The 26,572-nt window shown below is 38.4% G+C and overlaps 4 protein-coding genes across 18 annotated transcripts in view; 3 read left to right on the top strand and 1 right to left on the bottom strand.

The window, feature by feature from the left end:
- LOC137236677 (putative fatty acyl-CoA reductase CG5065) overlaps positions 1-1,147 on the top strand; it is a 176,938-nt gene extending 175,791 nt beyond the window's left edge. For 10 of the 12 annotated variants that reach the window (XM_067759567.1, XM_067759569.1, XM_067759568.1 and 7 more), the window contains one exon: positions 575-1,147. In XM_067759567.1, the coding sequence (XP_067615668.1) occupies positions 575-992 (418 nt within the window). In that variant the 3' untranslated portion in view covers positions 993-1,147. The remainder of the gene's footprint in view (positions 1-574) is intronic. The other 2 variants (XM_067759571.1, XM_067759572.1) reach the window with 1 other exon arrangement.
- LOC137236681 (adenosylhomocysteinase-like) overlaps positions 1-26,572 on the bottom strand; it is a 505,973-nt gene that overhangs the window by 401,017 nt on the left and 78,384 nt on the right. The gene's annotated exons all lie outside the window — the stretch shown is intronic.
- Positions 5,949-26,572, top strand: part of LOC137236679 (mitochondrial nicotinamide adenine dinucleotide transporter SLC25A51) — a 38,065-nt gene continuing 17,441 nt past the window's right edge. The window contains exons 1-2 of the mRNA XM_067759575.1: positions 5,949-6,202; positions 6,264-6,986. Coding sequence (XP_067615676.1) covers positions 6,499-6,986 — 488 coding nt within the window. The 5' untranslated portion in view covers positions 5,949-6,202; positions 6,264-6,498. The remainder of the gene's footprint in view (positions 6,203-6,263; positions 6,987-26,572) is intronic.
- On the top strand, positions 23,788-25,089 carry LOC137236682 (craniofacial development protein 2-like; the record flags this gene model as incomplete). The annotated part of the gene is made up of 1 exon (XM_067759588.1): positions 23,788-25,089. A coding segment is annotated over one exon (918 nt), but the record flags the coding sequence as incomplete, so codon positions are not given.

Here is a 26,572-nt window from a genome sequence, read left to right on the forward strand (position 1 = left end):
GAGGCAACATCAAGTTGTTTATTAGTCCAAGCTCCAGAAAGTACGTTCAGTAAATGTAATCGTCTCTGCACAACAAAAACAGTGGAATGACGGCGCTAAAGTCGTGGTAGTTTTTGGGGCTTAAGAAGGACTAATCTATTTGATTGAATGCTCTACGGATCAAAAGTTTATTTGGAAATACTAGATAACGTAATGTTACTTTTTCCACATAGAATTCGAAAATAAAGTTGATTCTTCTCAAATCTCTCGTATGTTTGTGTGATCTTTTAGCAAAATATTTCCAACTGATTAGGAAAAGTGGCATCATTACCTACAAATCCAGATTTTTTGGGGAGCCTCAGGTGACTTTGTTTAAAAGTTAGAATTTTGGAGTGCAACATGAGGGTAACATTTTTTACAGAAAATAAAACGCTGAAAATAGTTGAAATTTGACACCAATTGCACGGACGATGTTATGCAGATCTTCTTAAGCCATTCCAATATTACTTTAGTCACTATCATGAACAAAACGACCCGCCTTAGTCTCGATACAGCTCGATACAACCCTATATAATACTTTTCCTGTTATTTTTAGTTTGGTGCATGTACAAAACAAAATTTCAATGGGGCTTGAATTATTGCAATACTACACTACTAAAGACTGGGACTTTCGGAACGAACGTTTTCAATGTTTAAGTGATAAACTGAATCAAAAGGATCAAGAAATCTTTGATACATCCGTTGGTCAAGTTAATTGGGATCAGTATATACGTGGCTATATAATCGGTATGCGCACATACATACTTGGAGAGAGTGAGGAGACAATTACAAAGGCCAGAAAAGTTTTGAGACGCTTATATATCTTAGACCGCATAGCAACATATACTATTTTAACATTTACTTTCTTGTTCCTTTGGGCTAATTTGGAAACCTTTGTGGAGAAAAGTGATGCTATAATACGATCTTCTATATACATAATATACGAAGATCGTAATCAATCCATTCATATTTAGCTTGTATACAACACGATAAAATCAAATTAGTTTCGAGGATCCGGTACCAAATGTGGGACTAATGACTCAAATTCTTTAAATTAATGATTAAATTTAAATGATAATTTTTTTTTATAAAATATAAAAATATAAAATATAAAAGTTTAACAAATCAACTTATGTATAAGCATATCGCACACCTACATCAAAAAAAGAGTACATATATTCAGGAAACACAAAAAACTTTCCCATATGCGCCAATGAAATTTTTAGTGTTTACCAAGCTCCCTCTCGGTGAGTGCCGAACCTTATGTTTAACCGAGTATAGAGATCGGTTGGTTTTGAATTGGGAAACCCGTTAGTGTACATAGCTTCAAAAAGTTAGATTTTTTACTTAGCTCTCTATTGATCTAGGTGTGCGATATGATTTATTTTTCTTAATCATCGGACGCTTTCAGCAAACCCAACGTTGATCACTAGTTCAGTAATAACTTTCTGAACTCAACGTTGAGTATTTTTAGAGTAGCCGTTTTTTTTTGCGAGCTAGTGGAAATAAATTGCTCCGGCTTAGAAAGTAGTTTCCTCGGAACCCGCCAAAGGAAGATGGCGGCCCCATTCCGCTGGAAGGACCAGGAGAAAAACGAATTGAATTCCCTTGGTGTGACCAATTGGTGCCAGTAAACTCAACGAAGAAGCGACTGGGGCGTCTATGGCCATTACCTTTTAAACGCTTGAGCGCTAATTAAGAATAGTGAAAATAAAAGACTAGGTAGATTAGCGAATAGCATAGAAAGCAACCACACAAAGAAAGCTAGCTGAGTTGTCTAAGCGGTTTGACGTAAAATCGCTTAAGCAAGAGTTGACCAAAAAACGGACCCTTTTGTGAACGGGCAAATGAAATGTGCATACGAAATATAGATTAACAAAAATATCTAAAAGCTTTGATTGAATTACATGTATCAAGATGGTACGGGTCAAGGCGAATCTATACCAGGTGGTGGCAAAGCGAATTCAATCAATTCGCCGTGCAGATGAATGTCAAGTCAAAAGAAAATTTTCATAGATTTCGATTAACTGACATTTTGTTGTACAAGGCTTTGTATGGAAAATTATCAAGAAGAAGCAATCAGCTGACGGGATAACACCACCTGTAATGAATTCGCCTTGGTATGGGTATTCAGTAGGCGACACGTTGGTCTCAACAGAGTAATTTGATTTGAAAAATTCCGCAAAGAAGCCGGTGATCTCTTGATCATCGCTGGAAATATTATCTTTGAATTTCTTGGATGATGGAAACCCTTTAACCCTGCGTTTAGAGTTTACGAATCCGTAAAATGCTTTCGGATTGCAAATTATAATTCTTTTCATTTTGCAAAGATAAACTTTATAACACTTTTTGTTCAATTGAAAATACTTATGGCGTAGAATTGAGTACTGTAAGTAATGGTTATGTAAACCCGTCTTCTTAAGCAACTTGAAAGACCGAGACTTTTTATTTTTTTTTTTTTAATTTTCAGCTCTTATTCTTGACGTCAGTTTTAATAATCCCAAGGCGAAAAATAAAAATTTTAGCTCGTTCAAAAGATATTAACGAAAAACCGAAAAATGACACACGGGTTCCTCCGAAACCGGGGTTGGGACCCATAGTATTTTTGCGCAGAACACCTTTCTGCATTGGCAGCCTTCGTCCGCGCTTATAAAACAGGTAAAATTCTAGTTGAGGGGTCGACTGCTAATCCGCCATTCAAAATATCGAGAGAGGTGTCAAGACGCGTATTGACCTCGAGAACAATAATCCGAAGGCGGAAAAGGAAAATTGTATCCCTGTCCGGAGATATTTGTAATTGAAGTTGGCGATTTTCATGTGGTTGTTGTAATGTTGTTGTACCCACAAACAAAATTGTGGTAGCGTATTAGCATTTGACCCCTCAACTAGACTTTTACCATAAGAAATTACCCTGGGTGGAGACCAAAACTATATCCGCGCAAAACACTTATGTTAAACATTTTTTTTGTGGGTACGACAACATTACAACAAAAACATGAAAATCGTCATCTTCAACTGCAAATATCTGCAGACAGATATAAAATGTTTCTTTTCCGCCTTCGGATTATTGTTGTCGAGGTCAATACGAGTCTTTTGACACCTCTCGATATTTTTGGTAACGTATTAGCAGTCGACTCCTCAACTAGACTTTTGCTTATATTTCTATGTTTAATGCTAAAATGAATATAAGATGACACTTCCTCAAAAGATACAAAAATATTAAAAAACAAACAAATATCATTAAAGCGGGATAATTTTGATTAAAGATTTTACTGATTTTCTATATGTGGAGCCAAGTAACCATCACATATTTAACATCAGAGCTGTAAAACTGTGCAATCATTTGAAATTTTAAATCATTGATTTAAGAATGCTTTCTCTTCATTTGTTCATTCCTTGCTAAGGAATGTGGGTTAAAAGTCAACCCATTCTTCATTCAGTAGTGGAAAAAAAGAATACCATAGATTAGATTGATACGAATCTTTTGTTTACGCTCTCATATTTTCGCTCTCACGAGGGATTTATCTTCTAGTTGTTGCTGGCAACAATCACAGATAAATCCCTCGCGCCAGCTGAAGCGGGTGCCAGAACAAAAAATGTGCCAGCCGAAACGAAAAACGTGCCAAAAATTTTGGTAAACGTTAGTTTGACCTACAACTGTAGAATAGCGTTCAAAAATTATGGGAAAAAGGATAAAAATACTTGTTTTAGTGTAAGTATTATTAGTTCGAAGGCGGAGAGTAAATATTTCCCATTCAAAAGTTATCACTAAAAACAGGGTTTGTAAATATGAACTCCCGATGCAACCAGTCCATTTTGATCACAGAACCTGGAACGCCAGACATGTAGAATAAGCCCTATCCATTAAATAATGTTTACTATTATATCATAGGTCCGATTTACTGAAATTTCAAAAGAATATATGGTTTTCACTGCGAGTTAAATGCGTTACAATATTTGACTAATTAATTTAATCGAAATGTTAGTTTTACTTAGATTTGTTTATATTTAACTCTAACTAGTCGTAGTATTGTAAAATAACTATAAGGAAATAAACATTTTACGACTATCATTTTATTAAATGATTGAAACTATAATCGCCGAAATGTATGTCAAAAATCCCCATTTTCAGATCTATTCATTTTTGTTTGGAGTGGCATCATTGATAAATGTTATAAAAAATGTGCATTTTGGCAGCGCTCTCTCGAAACAAAGAGTTGCAAATCCATTCATCTATGAAGAATGCACTCCCCAACTCATTCGTAGAAAGAATGAAGTAATTGAATGAAACACAAATATTTTTCAACACAGAATAAGCATTCAAATGAGTGCAGCCTTTGCTGAGTGTGCACACACTTTTCTAGTACCAATCAATTATGAAAAATGTCGTACATGCACAAAACCCGCTCAAATATCACATGGGTGCTTTTAATTAAAGCTACTTCAAAATATCAACACAAAAATTTAATTATTGGTTGTGATGACCAGTTTTTCCATATTAAAAAGACAATATAGTACGAAGAAGTTAACTGGAAAAGTATTCATATTGAAATTTTCCTAAAAATTTAATAATAAAAAAAGCAAATTACAAATATTTCAACATTTCTGTTCCGAAAACTGTCATCGTTCTAAATAAGTGTTGCCAATGTGCCATATAAAAGGCTTTCATTAAAAGTAGTAGCCTAGATTTGCACGTCCTCAATTGGTGATTAAACAATTGAAGAAAAGGCAATACATTATAAAAGCTCTTAAATTCCGCCATATATTCTTCATAGCGGTATATGGTCAAATACTGTATCTATACCGGTTTGTGAGTTTGCAAATTGCAATAGCAATATCCTATTTTCTAAGAAAAATATTATTCTAAACACAATAGTTTGTAATTACAGTCCTTTAAAGTAGGCTCTTTAGGTAGTTGTAGCTTTTTTGATAGCAAGGATATTAACTTTGAATACAAATCTGCTCAAGTAAGATAGAATTCAACCAAACAATTTCAATCTTTTACCAATGTCGTGCAAATAGGCAGAGGGACTATTCTCAACCACTCGGGTCCTATATTTATATTCCGTCAAACACTGTTAAAATAGCAGCTGTAAAAAAACTGAAGTCCGATGGAGCTAGTCAATAATCTCTGAAGAGTTTTTCCCAATGGAACATTTTTTTTTGTGGCACAGATGAAGGAAAACGGGGAAGGTGAATCAGGTGAATAGCAAAAGCCTGAATCACCGTAGGACGATGCCATGGAAATAGACATATGTTTATAAAATTCTCGGAATTATGAAGCTCCAACGAAATCGCGAGTTTCCCGCGGGATTTACCTAAAAATGAAACCAATCAACTCACAAGATCACCATGGCTCTGTTTAACATGATGGAATTATAGAAGGTGGCGCATTGCGCATGTAAACATTAGTTCAGCAGTTTTTATGGGCAATTTTTACGTTATTTTCCTTCAGCTCTGATTTTTTTCTCTCTTCCTTTCATTCGCTGAACCAGTCAAGTGTGACGTAGTTGCGCAGAACGAAGCAATTTTGAACTCGTGAATGCACAATCTTCTGCGTGTGATTTGTGTTAAAACTGCACAATGCGCCACCTTCCATAATTCAATCTTGCATATTTAACATGATGGAATATTAGCAGTCGACCCCTCAACTAGACTATTACCACAAATTATTTGGCTCACAAATTGAACAGACTTCTATCTGGATGTATCTGGCTCAAATCATTGTTGTTGCATTTACATGCAAAATTATTTCTCTGGCTCAGGTTCTTTGCGACGTGATGATGGCTAATACAACTATATTTTAATTCGACTGTTACTACGTACGGGCCGTTAATTCTTGTTGGGTGTTTGTCGTGTGATTGATATGCTTGACACACAAATCAGATTGAAATAAAATAGCACGGCAGCACTCTACTTGATTATCAGCTGTTTTATAGCATTTTAATACATTTGATGAAAGCGAAGATTTTTCAGCCAAAATAAGTAAAAGGTATAGTGCAAGATTCAATCCTTTGTCAAAAAGTAAATTAAAATAACAGAGAAGCAACATTTGTTGCTTCTCTAACTTAATAACTAATCGTTGAAAGTGTGTAAAAGGGTTTTAGGGGGGAAAAGTGACGAGTTAAAAAATCCCTAACTACATCATATTTTAAGGAGTATTCTAAACGGGAGCATTCTTGCTGTAAGTTTTGATTTAATTAATTATATAATTCATAATTTTGATTATTTTAACAACACAAAAGTTCCATAAGCGCGGAAATAGACTCGCATGTAAGCAAAGAAAAGAATTGTCCATGATTGTAAGATTTCTGCTTCAACGATTTTATTTGAACATATGCACATCCAATCAGAGAAATTAAAACCATCCCAACTCTGTTTGCAGCCGATAAAATATAAAGTAATGTCATTATGCGACCAAGGTGACATATTAACTTTAAACACTTCTACTGCAATCACAATCGAAAGAACAACTACATCATGAATAACGATTCAAAGTTGAGGGAAGTCCACAGTGAGTCATTAACAACAAGCCCACATATATACACAAAATCAATTTTGGCCGCGTTTGACTGGAAAGAATTTGCATGTGGCTGTGGTGCCGCCTTTATAAATATAGGTTTTACCTATCCAATCTACAAAATGATTTTTCGCCAAATGCTCCATGGGGTGCCAATGACATCAGCCTTCAGTCAATTAAGGCACGAAGGCTTGGGATTTCTTTATCGTGGCATATTTCCACCAATGGCTCAAAAGACTATATCTTTATCTATAATGTTTGGTGTCTTTGACGGAACGCGTCGATATTTAATTGACAACTTTAATATGAATGCTTATACAGTTAAAATAGTTGCCGGTATATCGTCGGGTACTGTCGAAGCGGTACTTCTTCCCTTCGAAAGAATACAAACCCTTCTTGCACACTCTAAATACCATGAGTATTTCGCTAACACTCCTCGAGCAATCAAGTAAGTTTATTTGCCTTTAATAATGTTAAATGAATGGAAATGTTTCTTTGCACATGCCAGTATATGCTCACACCCTTATATACGTAAGAAAGAATCTCTTCCCACCAATGCGAGTTTAAAAAATAATAATAATAAAGAATTTCAATTTTTTCATAATATGCTAGGAGACCAAATATATATAATTGAAAAAGATAAAAATTCTGATACCAAATTTAGTTACCCCTCAAACATTCTAGGTGCGCTCATAATTTAGGAATCTCCGAAATAAGTGAAAAATATTAGCCTCAGATATATGATCATGCAGGATTCTTTTATGGCTCAAATTTAATAAAATTATGAGCAACCGAAAATGACTAAACTACGCAGCTTCAGAATAGAAATTCAAAAATTTTTATTTTAAATAAAAGTTCAATAATAGCCGTGTTTTTTAACACGCGTATATCCGTTTATGCTTAAGCTATATATGTACTGCTAAGCGACAAACTTTAAATACACCTCTGAAATTGCTGCGTATAAATTTTGTTCTACTAAATTTCAATACGCATTATACTCAGATGTAACTGAAATATGTGTCTTTGTTTCACCCTCTACACTAATTCTATGTATTCTATGTGTGTCCACAATTCATCGCAACTGATTCAACTATATGTTATACCCTATGATCATCAGAGCGTTGTGTCTCCGCTTTTCGGTACACCCTGTTGCTGTAGCTAGTTGTTTAACCGCAGCCGCTAGATGGGTCTCCTAAGCATTATCTAAGCGAGGATAGGCGTTTTTTCAAACGAAACGTATAAGCGCGTAAAAAAAAAACACGGCTAATAATGGACTTCTATTCCAGCCGCTATGAATAGCTTTTTGATTTTGTTATAAATTGCCTCGCTGTTACTTTTTTATATTGGCATCATGGTTCAACTATAATTGAGCCGTGATTGGCATCTACGATTTTAAGTTTATTGCCGGTGGTGGTCTATGCATCTTTTTTGTGTAAGTAAAAAAAAAACAAAAAAAAATGTAAGGCGCGATAACCTCCGAAGAGATCTAAGGCCGAGCTTCTCTTCCAATTTGCGTCGTACTCCTCTTGATTTTCCATACAAATTGGCCGGACGGGACCTACATGTTTTATGCCGACTCCGAACGGCATCTGCAAGGCAGATGAGTTTTCACTGAGAGCTTTTCATGGCAGAAATACACCCGGAGCGCTTGCCAAACACTGCCGAGGGGCGACCCCGCTTAGAAAAATTTTCTTCTAATTTAAAAACCTTATTTCTAAAATTTTGATGTTGCTTTGCCCGGGGTGCGAACCCAGGGCATACGCTGTGGTAGGCGGAGCACGCTACCATCACACACGGTGGCCGCCAATTTGTGTAAGTATTTTAAACATTTTCAGCCCAATTCTAAATATTCCCTTGGAATTTTGTTCTCGCGGATTTTTTTATTCCTGCGGAAAAATTCCTCCAATTCTTTTCTCCTAGGGAAAACAAAAATTGGGGAACAGGAATTTCGAATTTTCGAAGTCAGCTGTTTTGTCAATTGAAATTTCGGTGGCATTTCTTATTTTGTTTAAAAAATTTAAAACTTGATTGTTGCGAATTTGTTTGAAATTAAGTATTATGAATCTGAGTGAGAGGGAGATTTCTCTGCCATTTCTTCGGAGTTTTTTCACTTGTTAAACTAAAGGGAATGCATCAAAATAGGTAAAGTAAACTGGTTATTTTAAGAAAGAACACTTAGAGAATTAGACGAATTCAGCTCGACTTGGCCCACAGAAAATTGCTTTGCTGAATGGAAGCAGGCAACTCCAGCGGATTTGTGTTATCCCGCCGTCTTCTTCTTCTTATGCTCCTCTGTTGTTGTTGTTGTTGTTGTAGCAATGCTCGCCCCACCTAATAGCCGCGACCGATCACAAATTGTCATCAATATCCTCTAACGGGAGTCCAAGGAAACTTGCCGTTTCAACAGGGGTGGACCATAAGGAAAGGGGTGTTAGAGGCGTTGGTTCCACATTACAATTAAAGAGATGGTTGGTGTCATGTGGGGACACATTGCAAGCAGGGCATACATTTTGTATGTCGGGGCTGATTCTGGATAGGTAAGAGTTTAACCTGTTACAGTATCCAGAACGAAGTTGAGCAAGAGTGACACGCGTTTCCCTGGGGAGTATGCGTTCCTCTTCTGCGAGTTCTGGATATTTTTCTTCAAGTACTGGATTCACCGGGCAATTCCCGACATAAAGGTCCGACGCCTGTCTATGGAGTTCACCAAGGACCTGCTTGTGTTTTTCCGCTTCATACGGCTGGGTTCTCAGGTGCCGTATTTCCTCAAAATGCTTACGGAGATGACTCCTTAGGCCCCTAGGCGGTGCTGGTTCGTCAATCAGATGTCTGTTGGGATGCCCAGGTTTCTGGGTATTCAACAGAAACTGTTTGGTCAGCATCTCATTTCTCTCCCTGATGGGGAGTATTCTCGCCTCATTATGCAGATGGTGTTCTGGGGACATAAGAAGACAGCCCGTGGCGATTCTGAGAGCAGTAATTTGGCAGGCCTGTAGTTTCTTTCAGTGGGTGGTTTTTAGGCTTGGCGACCATATGGGTGACGCGTAGCACGTAATCGGCTGGCTAATTGCTTTGTATGTGGTCAAGAGCGTTTCTTTATCTTTTCCCCAGGTACTGCCAGCAAGGGATTTGAGGATTTTATTACGGCTCTGAATTCTTGGAACAATTGCGGTTGCGTGCGCACCAAAATGTAGATCCTGATCAAACGTCACACCCAAGATTTTGGGGTGTAGGACAGTCGATAGCGTAGTGCCATCGACGTGGATGTTCAATATGGTCGACATTTGGGGCGTCCATGTTGTAAATAAGGTCGCGGAAGATTTAGTCGGTGACAATGACAGGTTTCGCGAGGCGAAAAAACTGGAGAGATCAGGGAGATAGCCGTTTATTTTATTGCATAGCTCATCGATCTTTGGGCCTGGGCCTGTGGCCATTATTGTGCAGTCATCGGCGTAGGAAACGATTGTGACTCCTTCCGGTGGTGAAGGTAGCTTAGATATGTAGAAATTAAACAAAAGCGGGGATAGGACACCACCCTGTGGCACCCCTTGTTTAATTCTCCTTTGTTTTGATGTTTCGTTTCTGAATTGCACCGATGCCTGCCGACCACCCAGGTAATTTGCGGTCCACCTTTTAAGACATGGGGGAAGGGTAGACCCTTCCAGGTCTTCCAGTAACGAGCCATGGTTGACCGTATCAAAAGCTTTTGATAGGTCTAACGCTACGAGTACTGTTCTATGGTGGGGATATTGATTCAAACCGCAATTTATCTGGGTGCTAATGACATTTAGCGCGGAGGTAGTGCTATGGAGTTTTCTGAAGCCATGCTGATGAGGGGCTAGCTGCAAATGTGCTTGGAAATGAGGGAGCAAAATGGCTTCAAGCGTCTTTGCCACTGGCGATAGGAGAGATATCGGACGATATGACTCACCTACGTTAGCTGGTTTCCCAGGCTTTAGTAGCGGGACCCCCTTGGCCATTTTCCATTTCTCGGGTATGACAAAGGTGGAAAGAGACAGGTTGAAGACATGGTCCTCTGTTGATGCTGCTGTGCACCAATTCATTACTCATTGCAGTGAATACCATATGAAATTCAATACTGTGCATTGTTTATACTTTATTTCTTAATTTCAAACAAATTCGCAACAATAATTAAACTTTTCAATTTTTTAAACAAAATAAGAAATGAGCAACGAAATTTCAATTCACAAAACAGCTGACTTCCAAAATTTGAAATTCATATCCTCCAATTATTGTTCTCCCTAGGAGAAAAGAATTGGAGGAATTTTTCCGCGAAAACAAAATTCCGAGGGAATATTTAGAATTAGGCTGATTATGTTTAACATGCCAACCTAATATAAACGCACGCAAGTCATTTTCTGTCAAAAATGTCTCATGCACATACAACTTGTATGAGAGCAACCCAAATTGAATTTGCTGCGTGAAAAACTAACTCGATTTCCATTTTTTGTTCTGCGTGACATTTAGATTTGACGTTTGCACACATGCTTTACATTGTCGCAACGCATGCTTATTTGGGTTAGGGCAAAAACCGCCGGTTGTTTGCGTGCTCTAAAAAAACGCAGTGCGGTTTTATTAGGTTGGCATGTAAGGGTTTCCTCCCAAATATCATGTTTTCACAAAGTACATAATATTCTACCAAGACTCATATAAGACTGAAAATCGTCTTAAAGGAATATTTTCAGATTCCGATAAGTGTAGAAAATGATCTGTTTATGGGGCCAATAGGTGTCATATATGACTCTTTTTCAGACTCATAATTATAAACGATAGATAAATATTTTTTTTTCGTTGGCAATAGGAAAGTAATTTGAATTTTTCTTTTTTTCATAGTACCTAGTTTTGCTAGATAAAGGTGTTGTGGGCATCAGTCTTTTGCAAGGTCTGAGCATAGTGACCTGTGGTTTGCTTTTAACCAACTGTTCATCTCCATGTTTGAATACTATGCCCAATGTTATTTGCCAAACGAAACCCTACTACTCATTGTTGTTGTATTAACGATAAAGACACTCCCCGAAGGCTTTTGGAAGTGTTATCGATGTTGATGGTCCTTTGCAGGATATAGATCCGGTACGTTCCGATAACAAAGCACCATTAAGTAACTAGTCCGACTATCTCGGGAACGATTTATATGACCACGTTAAACTCTCTAGGCCATAATGCCCTCCCCACCCCTAGTTCCATGAGAAACTTCGAGTCGCCATAGCTTCGCCTGCTAAATATGTGTATGATACATTCATATTTTGTAACAGTATTCGCCTCACGTATATGAGGTTGACAATTGGGTTGCGGAAGCTTTGAAGCTATTTAGCTTTGTATTGCGCTTATCTACCCCTTTAATCCCAATGTGCGTGACAAAGCCCACTTATTGAATGAGGTTTAGATTGCCTTGGGGTATATCGAAAACGTTTAAGGATACGGTGATGATATTTGGTATGTTCTGGATGAAATTACAAAAATCGGTTGATGACCCACTTACCATATAAAAATAAAACGTTGTTTAGAAACATATACAGCCCAACTCTTAACAAAAATTCTTTGCAATTTTTTCCCCTTCTCCGATTCCTCGTATTTTAAATAAAAAATCCTTGAGTTTTTTCACTTCTCCCTTTCCTCTTATTCTTATAACGTTCTAAAAAGGGAAAACCGGCGAATGGAGAAAAGTAGGTATTGTGACGAATATTAGTAACACTAAGTGATACTCACATCACTAATCTGATACTAAGTAAATAAAGCCAAAATAACAATAAAGCAAGCTGCCACACTTGTATGTACGTAAACAAATTAATCATGTACACACATACATACAAGCAACAGAGAGATACTCACAAACGCATGTCATCATCAGCTACTACTTCGCTCACATATACACACGCATATGTTTACACATTAGGGGGACTCATGTAACCGTATAAATGCCTTATAAAGTGTGTAAACGTATAAATTTATCTAGTTTACGCAGGAGCTGTCAAATTTTGTATGAAAAATCATTTACACGATTTGTATAAATTTACGCGCACATTTCATTGTGTAAACGCGGTAAACTCAAAGGAATGCAACCTTGCAGACATTACAGACGGCATTTTCATCAAAAATCTCCAACATCAGCAAGTAAAGGCGTTTTAGTTTTGATTTTACACTTAATCTTGGTATTTTTTAATTTGTATAACAATCAAAAAAATTTTTTTGGAAATAATACAGCTGAAAAACAATCAAGTTTATCAAGAGTATTACTAGGTGTGTTCATATAACCGCGTGTGTAAATGGATATAATTTTACACCTTATAAGTTTATATGCTATCATGAGTCCCCCTATTACAAATACACGCGCGTATGGCTGTTGACCAGGTAGAGCCCAGCCAGCATTTTTTGAAATTTTTTATCATAAAATATTCAAATATCATACCCCAAGTTGATTAAAAACGTTCAAATTTAAAGGTATTTTCTATTCGAAAATTAATGTATAATCGGGAGGAAAATGTACCATAGATGTGATTATTCTTGAATAATCATTTTTGATTCATGTTGCGAAACACTTTTTATTCATATTTGATATGATTGTAAAATTTAACTTTAATTGTTTTAGAGTAATATTTGACTGCTTTTCACGATCATTTCCTGATCACATTCGTGAACATATTTCAATCGTTTTGGTTGAGATTTTTGAATCATTTTTGTATACGATTATCATGATTTATTCATATCTCATATAAAATAAGATACTACACGATAATCATATTTCATCAGGAGATGAAGGCATGCGGAAGTGAGCTATTTGCACCAAAGGTAATTCGCAAATAAACTTGACTGATATACACCTGCGACTACAACATTCAACATCAGTTATGATCGTCAATATCTTAAAAAACGATAAGGTACGGGATGTTGAAGCCGTATTCAGGTATGTCAAGAAAGTTTCACTTACCTGGGGTTCAAATAGCTCACAAACTTTGTATTGTCCAACCATTATGTATTTTCTTGGAAGCCGAAGGCGGAGAAATGATTGGGGACATCTTCGGTTACGAGCAGCATTAACAAAATATTTTATATAAATAATAAAAATTTTATATATTATAAATTTTAATAACGATGTACTTGCCAAAACGGAAGTCTTCCTCTTCTTTATTCATTAGTCATTTTTTTACATCTTAACGTTAGTTGTCGTTTATGCATAGTTGTATTTAATTTACATCTTATAGTTAGCTGTGGTTTATACATAGTTGTGTTTATGTCGCACCTTAACTTAAAATCTAGATGGCGCTGGTTTACAGCTCGGCCGATGCTGATAAAAAATCGACCCCGATCATGAAGAAGGAACCTGTTTAATTCATCTCAGAGAATCGCATTCCAGTTCGTCAGCACATCCTCCGAGTTGTTGCCGCCACATCCTGATACGATGGGCCTCCACCACTCCATCATAAGGGAGTTGGGTCAGTTGGCAATTGTTAATGTCTCTGACGACATACCTATCATTCCCTAATGCCTTATGAATAACATAGGGGTCCTTGTAGCGTGGTATTCGTTTTTTTTACTACCCACTGTCGTGTTAACGTTTCTGATTACAACGTAGTCACCTACGCTGTAGGTCTTGGTCCGGGGATAATCATTCGATAACCGCTTAGTGTCATACGCCTGCCTAGCTAAAATAGAGTCAGATGCATGTTTACGTATTTGATCTAAATCTCGTCCGTCATCAGGGCATATGTTGTCGTGGAAAAACTCGGTGAATTCATCTACGATCACACCCTTTTGTTCAACACCAAAAAAGAGCCGACTTGGTGTATCGCGAGAAGTATTGTGCTTTGAATTGTTAATTGCATATTCCACTTCAAGTAGCTTTAGTTAGCTTACCTAACATGGCTTTCAACACCCTATTTACCCTTTCGACTTGGCCGTTAGCTTGCGGCGAAGCAACTGCAACCTTTATGTGACTTATGTTTTTCTTCCTTAGAAAGGCACCAAATTCCAAGGAGGTGAAGCAGGTCCCTCTATCACTTATGATTCTACTTGGTAGGCTGTTATAATTAAAGTATATTTCAAGGGAGGCGATCACTTCCCGAGTGCTCGTAGAGTTGGTTGGATAAAGTTTGACATACTTCGTGAAAGCATCCACCACCACAAGAACGTGTTTTCGTTTAGACCTAATCGATGGAAGCGGCCCGAAGTGGTCAATGTGGATGGTATGAAACGGCAGTGGTTCTTTTGGGATAGTGTACAAGGTTCTTTCCTTGGCTTGTGGAGGTGTCGCGTACATGATACATTTCAGGCAATTCCTGATGTACTTCTCTACCTTCATTCTCATATTCGGAAACCAATAATAAAGGGAAAGCTTGTCGAGGGTTTTATCCACCGACAAGTGGCTTAACTTCTCGTGTATCACCTGTATTACGTTGTGTTCCATTTCACTAGGAACACACAATGCTCTTTTACCATTTGGTTTCTTTTTGTAAACAAGCCCGTCCGTTAGTTCGTACTCTGGTAATTCTTCATTCTCCAGGCGACTTCGTATTGATTCAATATTCTTATCACGCTCCTGAGCAATCTGCAATTGAAACTCCACGTCGTCCTTATTTATGATTGAGGCAATTTCCCTCCTGCTCAAAGCATCGACATGACCCATAGATGCTCCTTTCCTGTGCCGTATCTTGTAGTTATAATTCTCGAGTTCCAGTGCCCATCTGGCTATTCGGGGATTTAACTGTTTTCGATCGAGGGTCATCGTTAACGAATTACAATCTGTAATTATCGTGAACGGGATACCTTCCAAGTAGTGTCTAAATCTTCTAAGAGCATATATGATGGATAGGGTCTCCAGTTCGAAACTGTGATATTTCGATTCAGCACTCGAAGCAGTTTTGCAGAAATATGAGACGGGGTGGAACTTCTTATCATCCTGGCGCTGTAGGAGCACCGAGCCGAAACCTATGCTGCTGGCGTCACAATGAAGTTCTGTCTCTCGTCTTGGACTATATACGGCTAGGACAGGGCCTTTCTCTAGTCTGGACTTTAACTCATAAAAAGCGTAGAGACATTTTTCATCGAAATCGAATTGTGAATTTCTCTTAAGCAGATTCTGTAGAGGTTTTGCAATTTGGGAGAAGGAGGGCACAAATCGGCGAAAATATGAAAATAACCCAAGACATGACTGCAGTTGTCTTTGGTTAATTGGTATTGGGAACTTTTGAATGTGGGAATTATTCGGCAATATCCCTGCACGGGTAACAGTGTATCCTAAATAGTCAATTTCGTCATATCCAAATCTACATTTACCCAGATTTAATTTCAGAGCTCGTAGGGTAAGTCGTTCTAGAACTGATTTTAGAAGGTTCTTATGCTCTTCAAATCAGGCTGTAGCAACAAGGATATCATCCATGTAGATTATAATTTTCCCATCGTCAATCATATCTCGAAAAATGTTATTAATAAAACGTTGGACTACCGCAGGTGAGTTTTTTTAGACCAAAAGGCATTTTTAGGTGTTCATATTGACCGTTAGGAGTTACGAATGCAGTGAATTTGATTGACTCAGGGGCCATTTGTACATGGTGGTATCCACTTTTTAAATCAAGGACAGAGAAGAACTTTTTATTTTTTAGGTATTCGCGGCAGTCTTAAATCAGGGGTAAAGGGTAATTATCCCTTATGGTTAATTTATTTAGTGTCCGATAGTCTACACACATTCGTAGCTGTCCGCTCTTTTTAACCAGTAAGATGGCGGACGCATAGGGTGAGTCACTGGGTCATATGACTCCTTCTTGTTTCAGTTCGTGTACAATCGATTGCACTTGGCTGCGTTCAGCGTATGAAAGTCTCCGGGGAGCGCAATGGAATGCAACATCGCTGGTTACATGTATCTTCATTTCTTACTTATATGGTTCAGGTTCAATGTCAGGGTTAATATAGGTATTGTTAATGAGTCGTCTTAGATCATCACGTTGGCCTTCACCTAACTTAAAACTAATGTCAACATCTTCTTCGTCATGAGAAACATCTATGCTAAATATTTCAGGTACGTCAGCGGGAGGCTCCCAGGGTTCAACGGCATTAGGTTCACTTTCATTATATTCCTGATTAAGTTGTGTCGGGCTAACAACAACAGAATGTGCCGTGGACCAGTACCGGATTGTGTCCCTCTAGGAATACCAGGCTCACATCTTAAACCTATTAATTTTTCTTTAAGGTGTTTTTCACCAAGATCTCTCAATTTAATATTAAAAACTCTGAGGAAGTCACGTCCCAAAATAATAGGTAGTGTCATGCTCTTATCTGGCAAGATATTTAATTCGATTTCATTTGTTTTGTTTCTAAATTTAATTTTACATTTAACATTGTTAATAATGAGTAAATTTTTTCCTCCGATACTTTTGTATTTAGATATGATCCGCTGATCTTTTGGCCAACCAACTGTTTTGGGACACATGACGCCTTTATAAAGCTAACCGGGCTGCCGGTGTCAAAGAGAGAAAAAAAGTGTTAGATACTAACTCACTATCTACCTTAAATGATAAACTTACGAAATTGAATGCTCCTGCAGCATCTTGCTCATATTTTGCGTCCTCGGTTACCAAGGCTACCTCGTCTCGTGGTTTGAGTACCTTCGGCGGGTTCGGGCAGGAGCGATGGTCGTGTCCCATTCGCCAGCACCAAAAACAGGATCCATCTGGACGTATTGGATATGGGCAGTTGGGGTTCGTATGCCCATTGCGCGAACAATTATAACAAAGCATTGGGTTTGACTTTGGCTTTGTGGTGGATTGCTTCGGATTTGTTGTTGTGGGCTGTTTTGCAGTAGTTATTGATTGTCCAGCGTGCGTGCCAGTGATATTGGTGCCAAAGTATTTGTTTTGATATCGGCCTATCAACGTTTTCAATTCGTCCAGTGTACGTGCCGTCAATAAAATTTGAACGTTGGGGATTAAGGTGCCTATGCCGTCGATAATAAAGTCTATTACTTCAGTCTCAGAGATATTGGCACGCTTTGCCAACGCTTGCATATGTAATACGTAGCAGTGCATAGACTCCTCTTTTTTCTTCCATCGGCGCTGCGAGAGCATTTTACAGATTTCTTGGCGTGAAACCGCGATGTCAAACTCGGCTACAAGCGCCCGTCTTAATGCGTCATAATTTAACGCTGTCGTAGTTGACAAAAATACACGTGCCGTCCCTGTTAGGGACCGTCGGAGGGCAAGCAACTTGAAGTTGTCGTCTGCTCCTGACGAGTCCATAATTTCTTCAAAGCCACGAAGAAAATGATGCACTGGATAAGATACATCATCCCCGTTAAATTTAGGCAGAGCGTGCGTGGCGAAGTCTAGGCGGCGTCTGATCTTCATGGAACCTCTGCATTCGAGCTCTTCTATCTGCTTCATAAGCTTTAAAACCTCTAATCGTTTCTTCAGGGCCATTACTTCATCGTCCATGTTAGCGACTATTTGCGTAGTTTGTCTTTTGAGATTTTCAACGGCATTGTCAATTTCAATTGTTTCAGTAGTATTGATAGGAACTTCAGTACTGACGGCCGGATAATTATTGGCAACATCAGTTGTATTGACGGCATTTGCAATATGACCGGTATCTGCAGTATTGGTGACATCGGCAGAATTGGCGGCATCGGCAGAGTTGACGGCATCGGCAGAGTTGGCGGCATCGGCAGTATTGGTGGCACCTGAAGTATTGGTGTAATCGGCAGTGTTAGTAATATCGGCAGTATTGGAATTAGCGCTGGTCGACCCCGTTGCTTTGGTTCCCACAACATCTGTTAGCAAGCTGCGTAATTGCTGCAAAGTCGCTGATGATGGGAATTCCACTCCGGCTGCTTCAAGTGCTTTTTCTACGTCTTTCCTTGGATTACCCATAGTTTCTTTTAGAAAAGGTTTATAATTTCTTTAATTTTCTTTAGTTTGGTAGGTTTGCTCCACACCTGAGTTATAAATTTTAATAAAGATGCACTTGCAAAGGCGATGCTACCCGATTCAATCTTGTTTTGAATAAAACACATCGTGTCTAATTAATCGCCAAAACGGAAGTCTTCCTCTTCTTTATTCATTAGTCATTTTTTTTGTTGTCGTTTATGCATAGTTGTATTTAATTTACATCTTATGTTAGCTGTGGTGTATACATAGTTGTGTTTATGTCGCACCTTAACTTAAAATCTAGATGGCGCTGGTTTACAATATTTTTTCTAACTTCATGATTGAAAAAATGTTTATTGCCGGATTATAAAAACAAGAAATTAAGATTTTCAATGAAAAGTAAAATTTTAACAAGTATAAAATTTATTGTTCAGTCAACAAAGATAGTCGGGAAAGATTCAGAAAACTAATAGAAAAATGATAAAATATTTTTGATCACCTAAAGTAAACACATTTGATTCAAATATGATTCAAAAATGTGATTGAAAAACAATATTCAGTTTTTGATCATTAAAGTATTCATATTTGATTATTCTTTTTGTTGATTTTTATGAAATATTAAAATCTAATCATCAAAGGACTTCAAAAATAATTCCAAAAAGTTATCGAAACATGATTTTCAGTTTTTGATCATCAAAAGTATTCATATTTGATTATTTCTTTTGTTCACTTGTATGATAACTCATTATTTAGTCAGAAAGAGTAATCAAATTGTGTAACGACACCCTAAGCGCAACTCACCACATCAAACATGTATCAGCTGTTCTTGGACGAGTTGACCGAATGCAACCCAGCGCTTGGGTGGTTCGGCCATTAAAATTGGATACTTACTGCGAGTCGGTCGTGAAAATACAATTCTTTTTAATAAATTGTTAAATATTACCCTGAGTATATTTGCATACATATATATGCAAAGTGTATGTTAAATAAAGTAAAACCATACAATATTAAATAAGCAGTTTTCTATTTGGTAAAGTGTTGGAGGTAACCTTTTTAAATAAAGTGTATGCTAAATGGCGACCGTGACGCGCGGGCTAGCCGCTAGTAAAATTTTTTTGGAGCACCTAAAAAGGGGCATCCTTGTGCGCAGAAAAACGCCATTTTCTTTTTCGTCTAATGGGCAGCAAAAGCACGCCACATATAATAACCTTACTTTTGTGACTGCGGCGCGGGAGCTCCCAAAATAACCTCACTTTTTTTTATGACTGTAGCGTGGGAGCACGTAAAATAACCTCACTTTTTATGACTGCAGCGTGGGAGCACGTAAAATAACCTTACTTAATTGCATCAGTACTTTTGGGCGACCAGTACTAGTCTCACGAGGATCATTTTTCCAAATATGTTAACTTTATAAACTTAAAACTACATTAGCTTAAATTAAGTGACTAAGTATACAATGCTAACTTCAACTTAACACCTTTTGTTTATATAAATATTTGGCGGAAAGGGAAAAAATCATTTTGTTAAATAAAGTTATAGTTAAAAATACGATAAATCAAAACTACTTCACTACAACTACTTTTGTTTAAAAATACTACTAATTCTTCACATTTAAAACTACTTTGCCTAAAACCAGCTGCAACCACAATTTTTCTTTTCAAATTAGTGCTAACTACTTCTGCTTAAAACTATTGTTAAAATTATATTTGTTTTACATAATTGATAAAATACTAAACGGGAAATATTGCATAAATATTAAACACATCTATTCGAACATACTACACTTGTTTTGCTTGCATGTGTACAATTATTATTACACACGTATATTTTATTTTGCATGTGAACTTTACAGGTTATGTGTGTTATAAAGTGATTTAAAGTGAATCCAAAATGTGTTCCTAAGCCTATTTTTCAAATAGTCTTTTACAAATGTTTTTCTTTTCAAATTTTCGGGCATTTTTGTCCTATTTCCACGTACGTATTGTAAAGTTTGGACTTTTTCATTATATACGGTGGTTTCGTAAAAACCAAATGAAATTTTTTTTTTGGATATAAAACGGTGGCTCCGTGAAAAGCCAAGTGAGATTTTTTTATAAAGCGGTGCGTCCGTGAAAATATACGATTTTACGTGAATATAAATGGATTTTTGAACAAGTTTACCACAATTTTGAGATTTTTGCCAACTAATACCTATATACTTTTGTGCAAATTTTAAATTCAATTACTTTTACAGATTTTCATACAAGTATACTGCAGTTTTAATTTATGCCTCCAATAAATTGTTAAATACTTCTTCAGTGCCTATTCACCTGCAAATCAGTTCTCTTATACAAATTTTTATTTTTTCGTTTTTCTCAACAATTCAACTTCAAATATAAATTCAGACATTCAAATAAGTACTTCATTAATTTCATAGTTTGAACTGAATTATTTGTGCTATTCTGATAACTACATATGAACCTTAGAAGTGGTAAGCTAGTGCAAAAAAATTCAGACTCAGAATCCGATTCCGATAAATTAGCCTCAAGCTACGAAAGTTTAGCTTCATCCTCGACCAAAGAAGTCACAAACCAGGAAAATATATTTTCTTTGTCAACAGGTTTTCCAGGCTTCGAAGATTCTTCCAGTAAAAATTTAACTTCTAATTTAGCTTCAAATCTTAACGATTCAAATAGCGCACAATTAACCTCAACTTTTTCTACTTTAAAATCAGAGCTTAACGACTCAAATAGTACAACCTTAGTTAACCCTTATACTAACTTAAACCAAGATCTGAACGATCCAAATAATACAAACGTGGCCTCACCTGCTAATTCAGCTTCAGATCTTAACGATCAAATCATGGCAACACCTGAGGAAAAGAGAATTTTCATTAACACATGTGCTAATTCTATTAGAGAAAACTACAGTGGTGATCCTCTAGCACTTGCTTCCTTTATAGACAAAATTGCATTACTTGAACAATTCGCTACTGCAGATTTAACTGATACTTTTATAGCGTTCTTAAAATCAAAACTCGACGGTAAAGCCCGTGAAGCAATACCAACACAAGTAACTTCAGTCAATGAAATTAAAACAGCTCTACGTAGTAGTATCAAACCAGAAAACTCGAAAGTTGTAGCAGGGAGAATTGCAGCGTTGCACGTTAACGGTAACAATTATACAGATTTTGCCAAAAAAGTTGAAGATTTAGCTGACTCACTTGAGCGGTCTCTTATTATTGAAGGGATCACTCAAGCGAAAGCTCATGAAATGGCAGTCGAACAAACTGTTACCGTGTGTCGTTTGAATGCAAAATCAAACTTAGTAAAAACCATTTTAGCCTCAACGATCCGAAGACGTAGTAGCGAAATTAACTGTAGAACAAAACAACGAAGTAACTGAACGTCAGGTTCTAGCTTTTCGATCACGTGGTAACAACACATTCAGAAATGCACGTGGTAGTTATCGAGGTTTTTACCCAAACCGCGGCTATACTGGTTATAGAAATAATAATAGTTCATTTTCATACAATAGTAACTATAACGGCAACAATAATCAAAGATATAGGAATTATAACGGAAACAGATACCAGAATAATAACAATAATAATACGCGTTCAAAGACAAATCCTAATTCAAACAATAGTAACAATTGAAGTAACAATGCAAGATCATTCAACGGTACAGGTAGAAATGCAAACGTACGCGCTTTAAACGCGAGTGCCCCTCAGGAGCGAACACTGGGGGAGTACGAACTAACCGAGTAAGCGAATTTCCCTCACCAATTAGCATCTATTGTTTAAACCTAAATTACTCAGATTTCATAGAATTACAACTTAACGAGTCACAAAAATTTTGTTCTTTCCTAGTAGACACTCAAGCAGACATTTCTTTAATAAAAATATCATGTATAAACAGTGACATTTCCTTAAATACAAATGATATTATCAACATTACCGGTGTTACTTCCAATTCAGTTTCCACTTTAGGTAAAATTACAGCAAATTTAAATTTTTCAAACTTTTCTATTAAATATACATACATTACATGTAGTAGATGAAGACTTTAATATTCCATCCGATGGCATACTGGGTAAAGATTTTCTGAAAATTAACAAATGCATTATTAATTATGAAGAAATAGTATTTCGTTTTCGGTAGGCAATGAAAAAGTCGCGATACCAATCCAGCACGGAACAGAAGGCGACAGTTGTATCATCCCTCCCAGATGTGAAATATTCAGACTTTTTGATTTAGGAGATTCAACCGAGCCACTTTTTGTGGACTCGCAGGAAATTGAAAAAGGTGTTTTTACAGCTAGGTGCATTGTTAATTCCAGTAACGCAATAATTAAAGTCATAAACACCACGGATGATGTAAAGTATGTGAAAAGAAAAAGTATTCGGACAGAAAAACTTTCAAATTACAATGTTTATACAATTAACAAGACAGAAACAGAAGACAAACGTACGAAAAAACTTATTTCAATTTTAAAAAATCAAATATCTCAACATGCTCATAGTAAATTAATTAACCTTTGCATTGATTATGCCGAAATTTTCGCTCTTGACACGGACAAAATGACTTTAAACAACTTCTACGAGCAAAAATTAAGATTAACAGACAACGAGCCGGTATATGTTAAAAACTATCGATTGCCATACTCTCAACGCGAAGAAATAAATCGCCAAGTAAATAAATTGTTAGACAACGATTTGATTGAACCCAGTTATTCGAACTACAATAGTCCTTTGATTGTAGTCCCAAAGAAGGATACTAATGGTCAGAAAGCATATCGTATGTGCGTAGATTTTCGCGCAGGAGCCGTGTGTAGAAATCCCCGAAAGTGGGGAAAGCTTCTGAACGCTATTCACCTGGGAATGGCCAGAGCGATTCTTTTGCATGCGGTTCAAGCAGCTTACTACTGCCGATCGCTTGTGGCCAAGTGTCATATGGGTAGCCGCTAAAAATTCGTTTAGCGGTGTGCTAATGTGAGAAGGCGACACCTGGCTAGGCCACTCTGACATAATCGGTTTAAGGGCTAGCCGGGGGAGATCTCATCGGCAGCGTCTGTACACCTCTAGGTGCGGCTGCAAGCGGGCGTCTGTCTTGGAGCAAGCGGCTCGCTATATAAACGTGCAAGTAATATTTACATCCCCGCTGAGCGGGTTGTGCGCTGGGTTGGGACCCGCCACGTAAAACCATACTCCTATGAAATATAACAACAAGCCTCGGATAAATACACTCTCTATTGATGAAGACCATGGCAAACGTTTGAAGGACAATGAATTGAGGGCATGCACCTGGAACGTCCGCTCCCTGAATGGGATTGGTGCAGATGCCCGGCTGGTTGATGTCCTCGTCAAAGCAAAATCTGACATCACCGCCATCAAAGAAATGCGTTGGACGAAGCAAGGAAGAAAGAAGATCAAAGTTGTGACATCTATTGGAGTGGCCATACGAATAAGCGCAGTTTCGGCGTCGGATTCGTGGTAGGAGAGAGACTTTGTCGCCAAGTGCTGGCGTTCACGCCTGTGGACGAGCGTCTCGCCGCTATCCGAATAAAAGCAAAATTTTTTAATATATCATTCATCTGCGCCCAGTCGCCGACAGAGGAGAAAGACGATGAGGTGAAAGACACTTTTTATGAACAATTAGAACGCACATACGAGCGCTGCCCCCGTCATGATATAAAACTCGTGCTTGGCGAATTTAACACCAGGGTGGGTAAAGACGGTGTTTTTGGCCCTACAGTCGGAAAGTTCAGCCTACACAATGAAACTTCTAACGGACTGAGGCTGATTGACTTTGCCGGTGGTCGAAACATGGTCATATCCAGCACGAGGTTCATGCATAAAAGGATACATCAAGCTACATGGCTGTCTCCTGATCGAAATACTTGCAATCAGATCGATCACGTTGTGATAGACGGACGGCATGCCTCCAGTGTTTTAGATGTGCACACGATCCGAGGACCTAACATGGACTCGGACCATTATCTCGTTGCAGCCAAAATACGCACCTGCCTCAACGCGGCTAAAACCAAGGAACAAGAAACACAAGGAAAGCTAGATGGCGAAAAGCTTCAATCACAACAGACTGCCAATGATTTCGCAACTCGATTCTCACACCTGTTCTCTGAGAGCACAACTCATCCTGAAGGAATACAGGACAGTGGGAGCATATCTCCAAAGCACTTCGTACTGCCGCCGGGGAAAAAATTGGTTACCGGCGGCCACGAAAAAACAACTGGTACGATGAAGAATGCCGCGTTGCAACCGAAAGAAAAGACGCTGCCTACAGGGCTACGTTAAAAGCGAGCGCGGCAAGAGGAGTGTGCGAACGCTATCGTGAGTTGAAAAGGGAGGCGAGACGCCTTTTCAGGAAGAAAAGATCAGAAGCAGAAAGGCGTGAGCGCGAGGAGCTTGAGCTACTAGCCACCAGGAAATACGGCGACAGACGGAAGGTTTTAAGACCGGGGCAAACTCCTGTAGGAACGACAACGGCGACCTTGTAACTGATGTCCAGAGAGTGCTTAGATTATGGAGGGAATACTTCTCTGCTCTCCTAAATGGAGGCAGCAATTCACCGCGCAGAGATGAAGAACCCGATCCCGCAATCGATGATGATGGAATATATGTCCCCCCGCCCGATTATGACGAAGTTAGAATAGCAATAACCAGATTGAAAAACAACAAGGCCGTGGGCGCTGATGGATTGCCCGCGGAGATATTCAAGTACGGCGGCGAGGAGTTGGTAAGGCGCATGCAGCAGCTTCTTAGCAAAATATGGGCGGACGAGTGCATGCCCGACTGTTGGAATCTAAGTGTTCTTTGCCCAGTCTACAAGAAGGGGGATACTGCAAAATGCACCAACTATCGTGGAATCAGCCTTCTTAATATCGCATATAAGGTCCTTCCAAGTGTATTGTGCGAAAGATTGAAGCCCACCGTGAACCGGCTGATTGGACCTTATCAGTGCGGCTTCAGACCTGGTAAATCTACCATCGACCAGATTTTCACAATGCGCCAAATCTTGGAAAAAACCCGTGAAAAGAGAATCGACACACATCACCTCTTCGTCGACTTTAAAGCCGCCTTCGACAGCACGAAAAGGAGCTGCCTATATGCCGCTATGTCTGAATTTGGTTTCCCCGCAAAACTTATACGGCTGTGCAAAATGACGCTGAGCAACACCATCAGCTCAGTCAGAATTGGGAAGGACCTCTCCGTGCCGTTCGAAACTAAACGAGGTTTCAGAAGGGTAATCCCCTATCGTGTGATTTCTTTAATTTGATGCTGGAGATAATTATACTAGCTGCAGAACTTAACCGCACTGGAACAATATACTATAAAAGTGTGCAATTACTGACATATGCTGATGACATTGATATCATCGGCCTAAACACCCGCGCTGTTAGTTCTGCTTACTCCAAACTGGAAAAAGAAGCGGTAAAGATGGGTTTGATGGTGAATGAGGACAAAACGAAGTACCTGCTGTCATCCAGCAAAGAGTCAGCGCATACGCGCCTTGGCAACCACGCTACTGTTGGCAGCCATAATTTGGAAAAAGTAAAAGACTTCGTTTATTGGGGAACCAGCATGAACACTAGCAACAACATCAGCACTGAAATCCAGCGAAGAATCAATCTTGCCAATAAATGCTACTTTGGACTAGGTAGGCAATTGAAAAGTAAAGTCCTCTCTCGGCGAACGAAAATCATACTCTACAAGTCACTTATCGTACCCGTCCTGCTATATCGGGCAAAAGCATGGACCATGACAACAGCAGATGAAGCGGCTTTGGGAGTGTTCGAGAGAAAAGTTATTCGAAAGATTTATGGACCTCTACGCGTTGTACCGAAGAAGATTTAGTGATGAGCTGTACGAGCTATACGCAGACATCAACATAGTCCAGCGAATTAAAACGCAGCGGCTGCGCTGGCTAGGCCATGTTATGCGAATGAAAGATGATGCTCCGGCCAAGAAAGTGTTTCTATCGGAACCCGCCTATGGAAGCAGAGGTAGAGGGCGGCCCCCACTCCGTTGGAAGGACCAGGTGGAAAACGATTTAAACTCCCTTGGTGGGACCAATTGGCGCCGGTTGGCGGAGCGAAGGAGCGACTGGCGCGCCTTGTTGTACGGCCATAACCGTTTAGACGGCTAAGCGCCAATTAAGTAA

The sequence above is a fragment of the Eurosta solidaginis genome, chromosome 1 (genome assembly GCF_040869045.1).
Source record: "Eurosta solidaginis isolate ZX-2024a chromosome 1, ASM4086904v1, whole genome shotgun sequence".
Classification (NCBI taxonomy): domain Eukaryota; kingdom Metazoa; phylum Arthropoda; class Insecta; order Diptera; family Tephritidae; genus Eurosta; species Eurosta solidaginis.